Source organism: Thunnus albacares, chromosome 9, assembly GCF_914725855.1.
Source record: "Thunnus albacares chromosome 9, fThuAlb1.1, whole genome shotgun sequence".
In the NCBI taxonomy this organism is placed as follows: domain Eukaryota; kingdom Metazoa; phylum Chordata; class Actinopteri; order Scombriformes; family Scombridae; genus Thunnus; species Thunnus albacares.
In genome coordinates this window covers 706074-723778 of record NC_058114.1, presented here as the reverse complement: position 1 = coordinate 723778, position 17705 = coordinate 706074, and the positions used below count along the sequence as shown (strand labels likewise).

The following is a 17705-nucleotide window of genomic DNA, read 5'->3' as shown; positions in this document are numbered from 1 at the left end:
AGAAAGAACAATATTTAGTACCTGAAAACTGAACTTGAATAAATATATTTAGTTCCATCAGTCAGAACATCACACAGGTTTATTATTATAACCTGGAAAAGTTTCCACATGAAGTTTATTTTGTACATTTTTCAAAGGAAACTGCTGAGTCGACTTTAGAGACTCTGAAGATGATCCGTGATGATGATGATGATGATGAAGATGATGATGATCAGGTCTGATAGAAACAGGAAGTTTACCAATAACGGCTTTAAAAATAAGCGAGCGGCGTTGAGGCGTTGACTCGGTCACACCGGAAAGTCAAATCAGATCAGCAGGAAGCTTCATCATGAGCCCGCCACCGCCGCCGCCGCCGCCGCCGCCGCCGCCCAGCGACACGCCAAGTGTTTACGTAACGTCTGTAGTTGTAGTTTGCATCACAGCCGCATGACGAGCGAAGCAGCACGCTGGCAGTTGCTGCTTGTTCAGCAGATAAAAAGTCTTTGCAGCCTTCCAGAGGACGGACGTTTACATCAGGAACGACTGAAATTCATTTTTGGAGACGATCTTCCTCCGTTATCGGTGGTTGTTTGTGTTTACAGCTGACTGTTTGCTTAAGTTAAGGTAGTTAAGTGAAGTTTTAACCTTCACATACTCCTCATATCCTGAATATTCAGACACGTCCTGCGGATCACAGAACCAACTATATTCAAGCTGAACATGAGAACCATGAGGACTCAAGGTTCTATAAAACAGAAAATACTGTACTTGAGTTCCATTTATAACCTTTATTAAACAAACTTTCAGCTCAACATCAGCAGCAAATAAAATCATCAATAATGTCATTAAAATAAATCTAGTTTGATGTTTATGTTTGAGGCAAATTATGTCTCCTGACCCATGAATCAAACCTCATTTGGGAACATTTGGGAACATCTGGGAACATTTGGGAATTGTTTTGCTCGTCTATGGCATCGTGTTTGTTGGCAGGTGAGATTTGTTCATCTTCCACCTGAATGACGTCAGTTGCCGCCACACCAAACGCCACGATTGGTCCAAACCACAAGCAGCTGCTGACGTTTATGCAGAAAAGTTGCTGTAATTTAGTCAAACTGAAGCAAATATTACAAATATTGTGGAGATTTCTTCAAATTGCGTTAATTATTGTGATCACAGAAGCAGAGTTTCCTGGAGGGAATAATTATTTATCACATTGTATTCTGATTGGCTGGAGGTGTGGACCCCTCCAGCCAATCAGAGCAGGTGCTCATTAATAATGCAGGTTTTAGAAACAGCCTGCTGTAATTAATGTGAGGAAAGATGGATTTAGAGAAATCTAAACAACTTTCAATAAATAAAATGTCACAGATATGTTTAAAATAGACTCAGTGTTTATAAAAATGAGTCAAAAAAGGCCAGAATAGCAGATCTTTACCGGGAAGCAGTGACACAGCCGGTCTGATGAAGGTCTTCATTCATGTGTTCTATGATTCTGGTTCCAGACTGAGACCAGAACTGTTCCAGAGTCTCCCAGTGCAGCTGCTGCAGAACATTCACACTTCAGACGTTCTTGCATCTGATTTATTTTATATTTATTTTACTAGAACTGTTGCAGTTTTTCATTTGTACATTACTATGTTTTAATAAAATATTCATGTCCCCCAGTCTTTGATCAAATTTACCCCTCTATGAAATAAAAGGAGCAGAGAATGACCTGTATGAGTGTTTGAGGGAAACGTAGATTCAAACGTGTCCAAATGAAGATGATCAGCTGACTCACAAACGTTCACTGTGTGTAAAACTTATTCGTAGTTCTCTGTTTTCATGAATGGAACCAAAAAGAAATATTTATTTGCGTTATGCTGTTATAAATTTTACAAAAAGCTTTAATGGTTTCCTCAAGTTTCAGTTTGTTGCGACGTTAAATCACCCATAAGTGCGCTGGTTGTTTATTGTTATTATTATGGATCATTTTTGTCCATTTGGGGAATTTAAGCTGCTTCAGTAATTTAAAGTAGGACTATGTGACTTCTGCTGAGCAGCAGCAACAGCGACCTCTGCTGCCACCAGTGCGAATTACAGGACACATTTAACTCTACTGTAATGTGAGGGAACAAACTTCAACACTTCTTGTTGTGGAATCTCTCGCTGTAGCCGCTAAGACAAGCTGTAGCTGTAGCCGCTAACAGCAGCTGTAGCCGCTAACAGCAGCTGTAGCCACTAACAGAAGCTGTAGCCGCTAACAGCAGCTGTAGCTGTAGCCGCTAACAGCAGCTGTAGCCACTAACAGAAGCTGTAGCCGCTAACAGCAGCTGTAGCTGTAGCCGCTAACAGCAGCTGTAGCCACTAAGAGAAGCTGTAGCCGCTAACAGAAGCTGTAGCCGCTAACAGCAGCTGTAGCCACTAAGAGAAGCTGTAGCCGCTAACAGTTAGCGTTACACTGACACTGATCATCTTCACACTCCGCTGCTGGTACGTGTCCTAGTGAAGTGAAGTGCTCATCAGGCGAGTCAGCAGCCGCTTATTAGCTAAACGTACACGTACTCATAGAGCTGGAGTTACATCCAGGTAACTATTTACTTCTGGCGGCGGATCGTACCTGCTGTACTTACAGTTACAGTGTAACAGCAGGCGTTCAGGACGCCAAATGGGAATCAATTACAAGTCAGTGTACCATCAAAATGATTTTGAGGCTGTTATTTGAAGCTAAAATAGTTTCATGATTAATGCAATTAATGTTCTTAAAGATACTGAGATTATAAAACAAGAGACCAAAACACAGCTTATGATTAAACAAACTCATTTTATGACTTCAGACTTTCCTTTCTGAAGATGAAACATTAACACAATGACAGCAGACAGATCTTATTGTTAGAGATGCGGCAGCCAAGTATACAGTGACCCCTGGCGGTTCTAGTGTTAAGGTTCTTGGAGTCCCCCATGGAGGTTTCTGGCCCTCCTCTTCCATTCCTCCAGCTCCTCCCACATCAGCCCCCCGTTCTGGGTCTTGTCTCGGGTCCAGATGTAGTTCAGACAGGAACCACAGCTTTGATCATGAGAGAAGATCCTCGAGAGTCTGGATTGTATGTCAGGAACCAGATCCTTCAGGTTCTCGGCCTTCTGCTCGATCTGTTTCTCCAGCTGCAAGCGGCGCTCTTGACTCGAGAAGTGACTGCAGAACACATGCTGCCGTTCCACCAGCAGGTTCTCCAGCTCCTGCAGCTTCACCTGATCGATGTAGTCCTGAGTATCCTGGATCTGCTTGTTCTTTGACTGCAACATTCTCCCCACTGTGAAACAGAACCAGAAGAACCCATGAGAACCTGACCCTCCAAGATCTCGGCCTTCTGCTGGATCTGTTCCTCTAGCTGCCAGCGGCGTTTTTGCCTCCAGAAGGAACTGGTTCTAACAGGTTTTAACAGGTTCTAACAGGTTCTAGCGGGTTCTAACAGGTTTTAACAGGTTATAGCAGGTTCTAACTGGTTCAAACAGGTTCTAACAAGTTCTAACAGGTTATAGCAGGTTCTAACACGTTCTAACAGGTTCTAATGGGTTATAGCAGGTTCTTATGGGTTCTAACAGGTCATAGCAGGTTTTAACAGGTTCTAACAGTTTCTAGTGAGTTCTAACGGGTTATAGCAGGTTCTAACAGGTTCTAACAGTTTCTAGTGAGTTCTAACGGGTTATAGCAGGTTCTAACAGATTCTAATGGGTTCTAGTGAGTTCTTACAGGTTATAGCAGGTTCTAATAGGTTCTAACAAGTTCTAACAGGTTATAGCAGGTTCTAACAGGTTCTAACAGTTTCTAGTGAGTTCTAACGGGTTATAGCAGGTTCTAACAGGTTCCAACAGTTTCTAGTGAGTTCTAACAGGTTATAGCAGGTTCTAACAGTTTCTAGTGAGTTCTAACAGGTTATAGCAGGTTCTAACAGTTTCTAGTGAGTTCTAACGGGTTATAGCAGGTTCTAACAGGTTCTAATGGGTTCTTACAGGTTATAGCAGGTTCAAACAGGTACCAGCGGGTTCTAACAGGTTCTAACAGGTTTTAGCGGGTTCTAACAGGTTTTAACAGGTTCTAACGGGATATAGCAGGTTCTAACAGGTTATAACGGGTCATAGCAGGTTCAAACAGGTTCTAGCGGGTTCTAACAGGTTCTAACAGGTTTTAGTGGGTACCTTTGCTCAGCAGACTGACAATGCTGACCACTGCTGGAACAATGTCTGAAGTCCAGTTCCCTCCTCCTGAAGCAGAACCTCCGTTCTCTGGTTCTGAGGTCATGGTTCTAACAGGTTCTAACAGAACAAAAGTCAGAAACAGAACATTTTATCCAGATGGGCTTTTGTTTTGAAGAATTCTGTCTGAATCTGGGATATGATCTGATCAAAGATCAATGAGTCTGATTAGATTGTCTCTGATGAATAGTAAACAGATCGAGAATCAGTTTATCAATAAAAAACAGTTTCTGATCAATAAATCAATTAAAGACATTAGAACTTTAAGAACTGATGTCTTTAATTTACTGTTAAATGTGACTTTATTTAACTGTATTGATTTAAACTTTCACATCATGTTTGTTCAACATTTAGACAAGATGGAAAACTGTTTGATAAATAATGTAAATTATTGATATTATTGATTAGTTTTCAGATTTGAGGTTCTGTTCAGACAGTTTGAATAAAAACAGCAGAGAGTTTATTTTTGTTCGGTGATGTTTGAAACGATGATAAAGACAAACTTCAGTAAATGTTTGAAACAAAGTGAAGCAGTAAACGTGGTGGTGTTAGCTGTTAGCTGTTAGCTGTTAGCTGTTAGCCATTAATTGTTAGCAGTTAGCTGTTAGCCATTAGCTGTTAGCCATTAGCTGTTAGCAGTTAGCTGTTAGCAGTTAGCTGTTAGCAGTTAGCTGTTAGTTGATCTCATTGCTTTTATTAAACAGTTACTACAAACATCCAGCACGGTTTCTAAAAGTAAAGTCACAGCAACAAAAAACACCATTTTTTATTCATAACAAACATTCTTCCATCAATCAAAGTAGTTCTTCAGTGACATTTAGCAGAATGGTTGCTAAGCAACACACAGATGCAGTGGAAAGCATGCTTAAACATTGGTGTGATCATCAACATTTATCTGGATGTGAACATTAATTGTGTGATTGTTGTGTTTAGTTCTGTTTTCGCTCTTCTTTGCTGGTTCAGGTGTGTTTTTATTCCTCCAGTGATAAACTCGGGATCTTTCAACAGACACCAGGATCAGCTGATCGGTGGATCATTGATGAACCGGTTAAACCCTGCATGTATCTACCTGCTGAAACCACAGAGTTCACCTTTCCTGTTTTCCACAGTGGAATAAAACTGTGAGTCTGGTTTAGCTCCAGTCAGGTCTGAAAACAGTGAACGGACCACATAGTGTATCTGGAGACGGAACCAAACGCAGGACAAAGCAGCCAGTAAGAACTGAAGAACATCTCTTAATAAACTGGATGAGGTGCAGGTGGAGAGATGGGCGGAGAAGCTCAGGTGATTAGGCAGAAGAACAGATCAGGAGCTGATTGGTTGGGGAAAACTCTGGGAACACGACAGGAACCTGTGAGATTAACACTGCAGTACTTCAATATTAGATACATAACAGAGAGGCAGAGGAGGGCAGCTGGGTGACGAAGCAGCGCTGAGAGGAACGAAGTGAGAGCAGTGAAACAGGATCTGATGAACCAGACTGACAGGATGATGACACGTCATCTGTTCAACAGTTTCGTTTTTTCTTGTTTCTCTTTCGTTTCTTTTCCAGCTCTTCAATTCTCTCGTTAACTTCAGTGTCTCTTTTCTTTCTTATCATCCTCTTCTGTCCCGTCCGTCTCTCATCAGGCCGACTGCAGCCAGTAGATCAAAACTCACAACACAATCTTTTAAAACAGTCTGTATATGTGACTAATCGATGCAGTTATACTGCTGTAATACGGTCGCAGGTGTGTGTTTAACACGGCTCAGCCGATAATCAGCCAATAATCAAGTTTACAGAAATAAAAACATCAATAATTAATCAATAATCTGTCAGTCTCAGTTTTATCAAACAAAAAGCAGAACTGAACCTCCAAAATACAGCTGAAGAAAACGTGAAGAAAAGTCTGAACTGGGAAAGTTTTACTGGTTACAAATTAATCAAAAACCTTTTTAAAGAAGACGGAACGTCAGCAGAATCAGGTTCTTCATCATGTCATCATCACAGTTCAGTAGTTTGAGATTAAAGTTGAATAAACTCTGAACAGGTCGAACACTTTACCTGGTTCTGGTCCTCTGTTTCTGGTTCTCTGGTTCTGGTTCTCTAGTTCTCTGGTTCTGGTCCTCTGTTTCTGGTTCTCTGGTTCTGGTCCTCTAGTTCTGGTCCTCTGATTCTGGTCCTCTGGTACTGGTCCTCTGATTCTGGTCCTCTGGTACTGGTCCTCTGTTTCTGGTTCTCTGGTTCTGGTTCTCTAGTTCTCTGGTTCTGGTCCTCTGTTTCTGGTTCTCTGGTTCTGGTTCTCTAGTTCTCTGGTTCTGGTTCTCTGTTTCTGGTTCTCTGGTTCTGGTTCTCTGGTTCTGGTGTTGTTGCTGTGCTGACAGTCTGCATAATGACGCTGATCAGAACCTTCACTCCTTTTAAAGGAAACTGATCAAACCGGTTCAGTCAGACTCAGTGAGATACGATTGGTTCCTTTACTTGGAGGCGTGGTTCTAGAACAGGTTCTATTAATTTTCTAGTTATATATTTAACATATTTATCATATTTATCAGCTGTTTTATTGATTTCATTCTGAATCAAACCTGGAAAAACACGCAAACCAAAAAGAGGCTGAACTGGTTTAACTGCTGTGTGTGTGTGTGTGTGTGTGTGTGTGTGTGTGTGTGTGCGTGTGTGTGTGCGTGTGTATGTTGTAGGATGATGATGAACTCGTCAGAGAAGATGAAGAAGAAACCTCCGAAGGATAGTCTGACTCTGCTGCCATGTTTCTACTTTGTCGAAGTAAGAAAACACACACACACACACACACACACACACACACACACACACACACACACACACACAGTCAGCTGATCTGTTGATGACATCAGAGGGCTGTAAGTTACTACAAAGCGAGATCAGCGGGTTAGTGAGGTGTGTTGAGCCTGCAGGGTTTTCAATGTCATGAAGGTGTCTCTCTGTTAACCTGCTACATCACCATGGTAACTCTCTGTTAACCTGCTACATCACCATGGTAACTCTCTGTTGACCTGCTACATCACCATGGTAACTCTCTGTTGACCTGCTACATCACCATGGTAACTCTCTGTTGACCTGCTACATCACCATGGTAACTCTCTGTTGACCTGCTACATCACCATGGTAACTCTCTGTTAACCTGCTACATCACCATGGTAACTCTCTGTTGACCTGCTACATCACCATGGTAACTCTCTGTTAACCTGCTACATCACCATGGTAACTCTCTGTTAACCTGCTACATCACCATGGTAACTCTCTGTTAACCTGCTACATCACCATGGTAACTCTCTGTTAACCTGCTACATCACCATGGTAACTGATGCTGCAGACGTAACCTGGTCCGGAGCAGGTTATGTTCTGAGTTTCGGCTTAAATTGGCGGTAAAAAGCGTCGTCCTTTCACCACCTGATCTGCTGTGAAGTCTGTTTAACACTGCTGCTACTGCAGCTATTAGAACACTGATTAGAATATTGATTAGTCTTTTATCAGACTTACCATTGATTTGATGTCATGTTGTGTATTTGTAATGGTGAGGTTTGGGTTACTGTGGGATTTTGTTACAATATATCAAACTATTTCAAATTTAAAAGAAAAAAACTAATAAAAAACAAGAAACTAATGAAGACATACTTTGAACAAAAAATAGAATAAAACTGATTATTGGTATTTATCACAGATAATATTAAATATATAATATTAATTTCACTTTGATTTGGCCAAAAACTAAAGTGATTTGTACTGAAGCTTCATGATGGGACAGTTTAATGTTTAAATCTGCTGCTACTAAGTTTTTTAATTAACAGATTCACACAATCAGCAATTCTTCCTCTCTATGTTTCACGGGGACGCACACAGACTCTGCTTATCTCCGCTCACATGAAGACAGGATGTGTTATGTTGAACAACCCTCAGATGTCTTTCTTCAGTATCAGCGGCGGTCCAGCTCTGTTGCCGTGGTTACAGTGAAAACAGGAGCAGAGAGTCTCTGTGATGATGATTTGATACAAGTAAACAAACAGATGTTTTCACCTCCTGATCAGGTTGATCATGTGACCGTAGACCGGTGATCATGTGACTCAGAGACAAGTTCATTCAGTAGTTAATGAGTCACATGATGCTGAGTTCAGGCTTCACTGTGTCACATCTTCAACCTTCAGAAGCTCCTGCAGGTTAAACAAACACTTGAAGTCCTGACTGACTCTAACAGACTGGACGAAACTCACTAGCCTAGCAACATAAATGCTACAAACAACCCAGAATGCATCACTCTCTGTAGGAGCAGCTTTACATTGAGAAGGATCTGATGATGTGAACATGTAACTGTCTCGTCCTCCAATATCAGACCAACAATCTCTTCCAGACTGAAATATCTTCTTACATTTGTGACAATACAGAAATATAATAATATAATAAGTCATGATATAAGTTATAAGATAATAATTGTGTTGGTTTCCTGATGAGTTGCAGCTTTTATAAAGTGAATCTAACTTGTTTTAACCTCATTAGTTCCCTTTCTTTTCATGACAGAAACACTGTCACACACACACACAGCAGTTATTCAGACAGTTTTATTTTAGGTGGACTAAATGTTTAGACATTTCATCACTGTTGAGGAGCTGTAGACATTTTAATTTGGGTATTAAATTTTAGTTTTTGCTCCAAAATAAAGCAGGAAGAGTTAAATTAATAAGCATTAATTGAAGACCTGTTGTCTATTTATCAAGAGATCACAGGTGTTGACGATTAACCCAACAGTGTAACTACGATCGTCCCCTAACCTCAACCCTGTGGTTATTATTGTTGCCATGACAACGAAGGTGGCCTAACTTAAAATACACTACATGTCATTTCTGCTGCTGGGGGTCTCAATCAAACAATAACAAAAGACGGAGTTTGATGATGTCGTGAAGCAGCGCGGGATCATGGGAGTTGTTGTCTTCATTGTTAAACAACCAGTTTCTCCCAGTTAGGATTACTCCAGTGTTCATCGTTCATGAGGTTAAAACCAGTAAAAACACAGAATAAAACAGTTTATTTTAATATGGAATAGTTACATATTATAGCTTTAAGGAAGTAGTAACTTTAACCCACCACAAAGTGATCATTGTAACCAGACCTGAAGCACAACGCCGTCACATCATCAAACATCATTATTGATTAACAGTGATGTGTGATGATGTCGTCTTGCTGATAGAGACGCTGCTACGTGTCGTTCTGGAGTCACATGATCAAACAGACTTGTTGTATTTTTCATGTATGAAGAGTTTTTATGTGTTTGTCAGTTTTACGTGGCGTCAGGTGTAAATGATCTGCTGGTTTTATTGATTGATTTTATTGATTTTATCAGTTTACTGTCATGGAGGACTAAATTAACCAGAAAATACTCACATTTCAGAGAATATTTGCATGTTTTGCACCTTTTTTTGCACCTTGATCACACTCTCACAGTGTCTCTGTTGTTGTGTTGCAGCTGCCCATCGTGGCTTCTTCTATGGTGTCTCTGTACTTCCTGGAGCTGACCGACGTGCTGCAGCCGGCGCAGGTCGGCTTCCGCTGCCACGACCGCGACCTCAGCATGCCGTACGTGGACGGAGGAGATGAACTCATCCCGCTGCTGATGCTGCTGAGCCTCGCCTTCGCAGGACCTGCCGCCTCAGTAACAAACACACGGATACACATGAACAGATACACAGAAATATAAATGAAGCTTCATTCAAACAAACAGTCGCCTCAGATTATGTTGGTAAAACAGTTCAGTGAGATATAAACAGTCTAACAGTCTCCTCTGATATAAACAGCTGCAGCTTTAATGTGAGTTTTATTTTATTCATCATGTTTTGAGATGTGAAAGTCATTTCTACAGACCTTTTCACTGTTGACACTTTGTGTGGGTTATTTCTTCATATTTCCATGGAAACTGTACTCAGTTCACTCTGTGGATCATCTGTTCACCTCCTTTGTTTGGAAAGAGATGTTAGTGTTGCATTCTTGTTGTTTAATGAACAATATTCTGCACATTTCCAGCCTCTATATTTATATTCTGAGGCTCTACTGGAATAAAAACTCCTTATTGATCTTCTACTGGTCCTTTATGCAGCCCCTCAGTTCAGCCTCTGTCTGAAACAGGCCGTTTTAGCTCCTGTCTCTTTAAGGCCCGCCTCCTGATGAGCCCACTCTGTTCTGATTGGTCAGCTTCAGGAAGCTTCCTCCGGCTCCGGAGGCTACGTAAACAAACTATAGTAGCAGGATTTCACTTCTTCTTCTCCTTCTTTACTCCAAATGTCAACTTCTCAAATCCATCCGTACATGTTGGAGCTGAAATATGAGAGTTCACCTCCAGTTTTAGAACCACGTTTAACATCAGAACAGGATAAACATGACAGAAAATCACTAAAAGCAAAATATGACCTCTTTAGTGTTGTGAGAAACAAACATTAAATTTGATTCAGCTCATTTGTGTTAAAGTTGGAGACAGAAATCTGAAAACCTGATGAATAAATCTAAAACTATCTGCATGCAGATCAGGTAGGGGGGTCAGGTGGAGGTCATGTCAGGGTGGGGTTGGACTCAGGTTTCTGCAGGTGTAGCTCTGCAGCTCCTGACTGAGGGTTTGTTTTGTTTTGTGTGTCAGATCATGTTGGTGGAAGGTTTGATCTACTGCCTGCAGTCCAGACTGAAGCTGCGCCGAGCCGAAGGAAGCATCAACGCTGGAGGCTGCAACTTCAACTCCTTCCTGAGGAGGACGGTGCGCTTCGTAGGTACGACTCCACCTGCTACACCATCAACACCTGCTGTACAGGTGTATATAGCTCCTCAGTGTTACCTGTGTTCTCTCCCCAGGTGTGCATGTGTTCGGTCTGTGTGCGACGGCTCTGGTCACTGACATCATCCAGCTGTCGACAGGTTACCACGCTCCGTTCTTCCTCACCGTCTGTAAACCAAACTACACTCAGGCCGGAGTCTCCTGTGACAAGAACCCCTACATCACAAAAGACATCTGCTCCGGACATGACCAGCACGCCATCATGGCCGCCAGGTGAGCTGCTGTTACTTTCTGTTACCTGCTCAGGTGTGAGAGGTCATCACCTGGCAGACTCAGGAAAGAAGATTCCTTTTATTTCGTCCTGATTTACTTTTTCTGGACATCGAGCATCGGTGTCATCTTCAGAGTCTCAGAGTCTCTACACTGATTTTCTCTTTCTTCTGTTCCGACAGGAAAACTTTCCCTTCCCAGCATGCAACGCTGTCGGCCTTTGCTGCTGTGTATGTCTCTGTAAGTATGACCGTCCTCATGCTACTGATAGGTGGGGGGCTGCAGGACTCTCTGACATCAGACTGTCTCCGTCTCTCCTCAGATGTATTTTAACTCGACCATCTCCGACAGCACTAAGCTGCTGAAGCCCGTCCTGGTGTTTGCGTTCGCCATTGCAGCGGCGCTGACGGGTCTGACTCAGATCACGCAGCATCGCAGTCATCCCATCGACGTCTACGTGGGCTTCCTCATCGGAGCGTTCATTGCTGCCTACCTGGTGAGATCATGACGTCATCAGATGTCGTCAGGTCGAGATGAGTCTGTTGTTACTTCCACCTGAGAGAAACAATCATCCTCAGACTGACAGATGTTGAACATCCACACAGCTGTGCAATCAGAAACTAAAGTTTTATTATTCAGTTGTCAGACACATGTTTTGTTTTTCCTCCTGCAGGCGTTTCACGCTGTGGCCAACTTCAGGTCCTCTGATGACATCACTGTGGCCCCGCCTCCTCCGCCCCCGAAGGAGGACCCTCTGCGAGCGCTGACGGAGCGAGGACACGAGTCTGTCTACAACAAAGGCCCCGCCTCCGCCTCCGAGAGTAACGACGAGATAGCGGCAGCTCCGGCCCCCAGGGACCGGATGGAGGGCCTGGGACCCCTGCAGAGGGAGAAGACCTCCATGGGGAGCCTGAAGAGAGCCAGTGTGGACGTGGAGCTGCTGGCCCCTCGTAGCCCCATGGGGAAGGAGACCATGGTGACCTTCAGCAACACTCTGCCGCGAGCGAGCATGAACGTCAACGGGGTGCTGGGCGCCAACGATGGGCCGGAGGATCTGGTCCAGCCGGTTCAGCCGGTCCAGCCGGTCCAGAGGCGTCTGAAGGCGGTCCAGGTCCCGATGGACCCCCTGCGGTCTCAGCAGCTGGTGTCAGAGTGGAAGCAGAAGTCGATGGAGATGCGTGGCCTGAGCGTGCGGGACGAGGCGGAGCGCGAGGCCAGCGAGGACGGCTCGGAGGGGGGCTCTGTGGTGACGGACGACGGGGGGTCTCAGGCACCCATCTACCAGCCCGCAGTGCAGTCTGGGAGGACCGCCTCTAATCGTAACCCTACTCCACCTCCAGGGGGAGCCAAAGTGGTGGCGACTCCCAGACCGCCTCAGATCCCTGAAGCAGGACCACCACCGGTCTCCCCAAAGAGTGCGCTGACCCGTGCCAAGTGGCTCGCCATCCGAGAGAAGACCAGCGGGGACGGGTCATCCCGCACCGCCAACCAGCCCCGACTCATGCAGGTCATCGCCATGACGAAGCAGCAGGGCCTCCTCCCCTCATCTTCCTCTGGGGAGAGGTCGTCTGAGACCACCTCCACCTGCTCCGGTTCCTCCTCCACTGACTCGCCGCACTACCGCCCCACCGAGCAGCCTCGGGAGGGCTCGGGTATCGTCACCGTGGACGCCCACGCCCCCCACCACCCTGTAGTCCAAGCCCCGCCCCCTCCTCAAGCCCCACCCCTGGCTGGTAATGGTAACCCATGGGAGTGGGCGGGGTCTAATGGGGGCGACCCGCGAGACACCTACGACCTGAACAGCCTCCACCGGGGAGACTCAGCGGCCCGTGGCAGCAGCTTCCGGCCGCACCGATCCGCCTCGCCATGTGCCGCCATGGAGCTCGACCCGGCCCTGCCCCCGCCTCACGCACAGGTGGAGTTGTCTGCGGACGCACAGCGAAGGGAAATGGCCATGAGACGCAAGACAGCGCTCGTTCTTTTGGATCGAGAGATTCGTAACCAGACTGAGCAGGAGAACTATTATAAGAGTCTGCAGGGACGCCGGTTCAAGGACTAGTCTCTCACCTTTCAAAACAAACGCCTTACTTTGACACTAACAGCTTGGCACCTGGACCACCGGAGGACCGCGTTCATATGCATTTACTGAGCTTAATGAGATGGAAAGTTGGAGCGGCGAGAGTCTGATGCTCGGTGGCTCAACAGGAAACATGTTTTATCTGCAGAAACAACAACAGATTATCTCAGCATCACACTGCTGCTGCTTTCAGTCACACATTCTCAATAACACACATAGGTCCACCTGGAATCACCAAACTCTATATACTGCAGGAACTTAAAGGATATGTCTGGTCAAGTCAAGTCAATTTTATTTATAAAGCGCCAAATCCCAACGGAGGTTATCTCAGGGCACTTTTCACATAGAGCAGGTCTAGACCGTACTCTTTAATTTACAGAGATCCAACATTCCCCCATGAGAAGCGCTTGGCGACAGCGGTAAGGAAAAACTCCCCTTTAACAGGAAGAAACCTTGAGCAGAACCAGACTCCAGTTGGGCGCCATCTGTTTTGACCGGTTGGGTTGAGAGAGAGAAAGAAAGAGAGAGGGAGAGAGGAGAGCAAGCAGGAGAAAAGAGAGAATAGCACAACGGAAGTTCCACATAGAAATGTATAGTAATAACAGCAGTAATAATAATAATAATAATAATAATAATAATAAGAGAGAGAGGAGCTCAGTGCATCATGGGAAGTCCCCCAGCAGTCTAGGCCTATAGCAGCATAACTAAGGGCTGATCCAAGGCGAGCCTGGTCGGCCCTAACTATAAGCTTTATCAAAAAGGAAAGTTTTAAGCCTACTCTTAAACATAGAGAGGGTGTCTGCACCCCGGACCCAATCTGGAAGATGGTTCCACAGGAGAGGAGCCTGATAGCTGAAGGCTCTGCCTCCCATTCTACTTTTAAAGACTGTAGGGACCACCAGTAAGCTGCATACTGGGAGCACAGTGTTCTAGTGGGATAATACGGTATTATGAGCTCTTCAAGATATGATGGTGCCTGACCATTAAGGGCTTTGTAAGTTAGGAGAAGGATTTTAAAGTCAATTCTAGATTTTACAGGAAGCCAATGCAGCGAAGCTAAAATGGGAGAAATGTGGTCTCTTTTTCTAGTTTTAGTCAGAACACGTGCAGCTGCATTCTGGACCAGCTGGAGAGTCTTTAGAGACTTGTTAGGGCAGCCTGATAATAAGGAATTGCAATAATCCAGCCTAGAAGTAACAAATGCGTGAACTAGTTTTTCTGCATCTTTTAGGGACAGGATGTGATTTTTGTGATATTACGTAAGTGAAAAAAGGCAGTCCTTGAGATTTGATTTATGTGGGAGTTAAAGGACATATCCTGATCAAAGATAACTCCCAGATTCCTTACGGTGGTGCTGGAGGCCAGGGTAATGCCATCCAGAGCAGCTTTATCATTAGATAATGTGTTTCTAAGGTGTTTAGGGCCAAACACAATAACTTCAGTTTTATCTGAGTTTAGTAGCAGAAAATTGCAGGTCATCCAGGTCTTTATGTCGTTAAGGCATGTTTGGAGTTTGTTTAACTGATTGGTTTCATCAGGCTTCACTGATAAATATAATTGGGTGTCATCTGCATAACAATGAAAATTTATGGAGTGTTTCCTAATAATATTACCTAAAGGAAGCATATACAAGGTGAATAGAATTGGTCCAAGAACAGAACCTTGTGGAACTCCGTGTCTAACTTTTGCCTTCATGGAGGATTCATCATTAACATGTACAAACTGAGATCGGTCTGATAAATAGGACTTAAACCAGATTAATTCAGTTCCTTTAATGCCAATTAAATGTTCCAGTCTCTGAAATAGGATGTGATGATCAATGGTGTCAAATGCGGCACTAAGATCTAACAGGACTAGTAGGGAGAGAAGACCTTTGTCCGATGCAGTCAGGAGATCATTAGTAACTTTCACCAGTGCTGTCTCTGTGCTATGATGCCTCTAAATCCTGACTGAAAATCCTCAAATAAACTATTGTTATGTAAAAAGTAACTGATAACATAACTGATTAGAGACTGCTTTCTCAAAGATCTTAGAGAGGAATGGAAGGTTAGATATAGGTCTATAATTGGCCAAAATACCCGGATCAAGAGTAGGCTTCTTAAGAAGAGGTTTAATTACAGCTACTTTAAAGGACTGTGGTACATAGCCTGTTACTAAAGACAGATCGATCATATCTAGTAAAGAAGTGCTCACTAAGGGTAAGGCTTCCTTAAGCAACCTAGTTTGGATGGAGTCTAAGAGACAGGTTGATGGTTTGGATGAAGGAATCGTTGAAGTCTGTTCAACAAGTTCTCAACATGCATTTTGGCAAAGTCCAGTCTGGCCTTTTTGTGTCTCCCTCTTCGAAGTCCTGGGTCTTCTAACATGGAGCCCATTTTCATTCAGACAGTGACAGATGGTGCAACTTGAAACTATTGTCCCTTGAACTTGAAGATCAGCTTGGATCTGTATTGAAGTTTTCTTTGGTTCTTTCTCAACCATTCGAGCAATCCCTCTGTTCAAATCTCAGGCCAATTTTCCTCCTGTTACCACGTCCAGAGATGTTGGCTACAGTTCCATGGGCCTTAAACTTCTTAATAATATTGGCAACAGTGGTCACAGGAACATCGAGCTCTTTAGAGATGGTCTTGTAACCTTGATGTTGACCATGCTTGGCTATTACCTTCAGACCACTCTCTAGTTTTCCTTCTGTTTGCCGTGTTTAATGTGATAAACACAGTGGCACAAAACAGCAGAGTGAGTCATTTTCTCCTTTTAAACTGGCTGCATGAGTGATTATAAGCTTGAAAACACCTGTGATACTAATTAAAATACAATAGTCTTCTTAAAATATCACTACAAATCAATTATCTCTTACAACTTCTAAAGGGTACCAATAATTTTGTTCCCCTGCAAACCAAACATAGACATGCATTGATAATAAAATATATTTTAATTTCAACACTGTTCAAGGCAAATGGTGAATTATTTTGATAAAATGCAAGAGTACCAATAATTTCGGCCACATCTGTAAGTGGAGGATAAAATCTGCAGGACGTTTATCTGAAGTTAATATGAGTCTTAAGTGTCTTATTTAGACAGATCAACTTGATTTGACTCTGAAGCTTCGTATTATCTTCAGAAAAACTTCTGAACACATTTCTGCACAGAAGGAGGGCTGTGGATTTTGTCCTCCATTGCTTACACTGAAATCACATTAGGAAGGATCTTGTAGTGTCCAGTATGAACAGGAGGAATAATATCAGCAAGAAAACCATGTTTCAGTGTTCATTTGGTCACCTGACAGACAGAAAAACAGCGAACGTGTCCTTTAAGTGGATTGACGGTCAGATCAGATCTCTGCAGTAACGTTTAACTCTGATCCTCGACAGTGTTGAGCCACCGAGCTGAAAAGCTTGTTGTTTCCATGGTGACCGGTTCTGTGAATAACAAAGTGTTACTGAAGTCAAAGATTCATTCTGAAGCACAAACACCTGCAGCTCCTCTGACGAGACTCTCCAGCCACCAAACACCTGACCATCACCTGTTCGTCACCTTCTGGACACAGCGGCGGTGTGATGGAGGTCTCACTCTGATTGTATATTAACTGGACGAGTGTGTTGTTGCCTTTCTGTTGTGACGGCTCGGTTGCTATGGTGATTCTCAGCATGTTTGTTTGTTTGTGTGCTGCTCTCTGATTGGTCGAGGCCGTGAGTGTGAATAACTATTTCTCCAGGTGTGTTTTTGTGAGTGAATCTGAGTGTGTGTGTGTGTATTTCTTCAGGATGGACTGACGTGAGATTAAATATTTATAAAGATATTCAGAATTTAAAGATGCACTCCCTCATTTAGTTACAGAGCCATGAAATAGAAACTGATTTTGTTTTCTTTAACATTTAACAGTCAGCAATAAAGACAGAAAGTATGAACATTGGAGCAAAATGTATTTTCTAAGTTTTAAATGTTTTTAAAAATGACATAAATCTGTCAGCAATTCTTAGAGACATAAAAATTATTCCATTAAAGTCCAACTGAAATTACATTTCTGTTATTTTCTGCTTCAAACAAACAAAACACTTGTTTGGACTCGTCCTGCACAGCTCCGAAAGCTAGTTAGCCAAGCTTGCTAACGTTAGCACAGATTCCCACTAGATGTTACTTTCATGTTATTTCAACAGCTTCACTAAATGCATCAGCTAATGAGCAGCACATTAATCAGCTTAAAAACAGTCCGTTTAGATGCAGCTTCATTTCCATTGCTAACTAAAACATTTCATGTCAAACAGGTGGAGCTGGAAGTTTGGTGATGTGGTGACACGCTAGCTGGCGAGCTAACTACTAACTTGCTTTTTTCTCTCTGCTGTTCTGTTCACTTCCTCCTGACATTTTTGTCATTGTAC

General features: G+C 43.4%; 2 protein-coding genes across 2 annotated transcripts in view; one reads left to right on the top strand and one right to left on the bottom strand.

Annotated features, from left to right (window-relative positions):
- The window catches only part of plppr3b (phospholipid phosphatase related 3b), a 15156-nt gene extending 1483 nt beyond the window's left edge, over nucleotides 1–13673 (top strand). Inside the window, exons 2-8 of the mRNA XM_044362233.1 lie at nucleotides 6892–6976; nucleotides 9687–9872; nucleotides 10848–10974; nucleotides 11057–11252; nucleotides 11432–11489; nucleotides 11572–11745; nucleotides 11923–13673. Coding sequence (XP_044218168.1) covers nucleotides 6893–6976; nucleotides 9687–9872; nucleotides 10848–10974; nucleotides 11057–11252; nucleotides 11432–11489; nucleotides 11572–11745; nucleotides 11923–13308 — 2211 coding nt within the window. The 5' untranslated portion in view covers nucleotide 6892 and the 3' untranslated portion in view covers nucleotides 13309–13673. The remainder of the gene's footprint in view (nucleotides 1–6891; nucleotides 6977–9686; nucleotides 9873–10847; nucleotides 10975–11056; nucleotides 11253–11431; nucleotides 11490–11571; nucleotides 11746–11922) is intronic.
- LOC122989393 (coiled-coil domain-containing protein 127-like) lies at nucleotides 2765–5346 on the bottom strand. Its single transcript, XM_044362254.1, has 3 exons — nucleotides 5282–5346; nucleotides 4156–4272; nucleotides 2765–3269 (listed from the first exon to the last, which is right to left on the bottom strand). The coding sequence occupies exons 2-3, from the start codon at nucleotides 4256–4258 to the stop codon at nucleotides 2899–2901; spliced, it is 474 nt and encodes a 157-aa protein (XP_044218189.1). The 5' UTR covers nucleotides 4259–4272; nucleotides 5282–5346; the 3' UTR covers nucleotides 2765–2898.
- Nucleotides 13674–17705: the final 4032 nt, after the last annotated feature.

Excerpts from the sequence above, each read along its gene's own strand:
- LOC122989393 (XM_044362254.1), bottom strand. The coding sequence starts at position 4,258 with ATGACCTCAGAACCAGAGAACGGAGGTTCTGCTTCAGGAGGAGGGAAC. Across the intron at positions 3,270-4,155 it reads TGTCAGTCTGCTGAGCAAAG|TGGGGAGAATGTTGCAGTCA; the intron begins GTACCCACTAAA and ends TCTGTTTCACAG.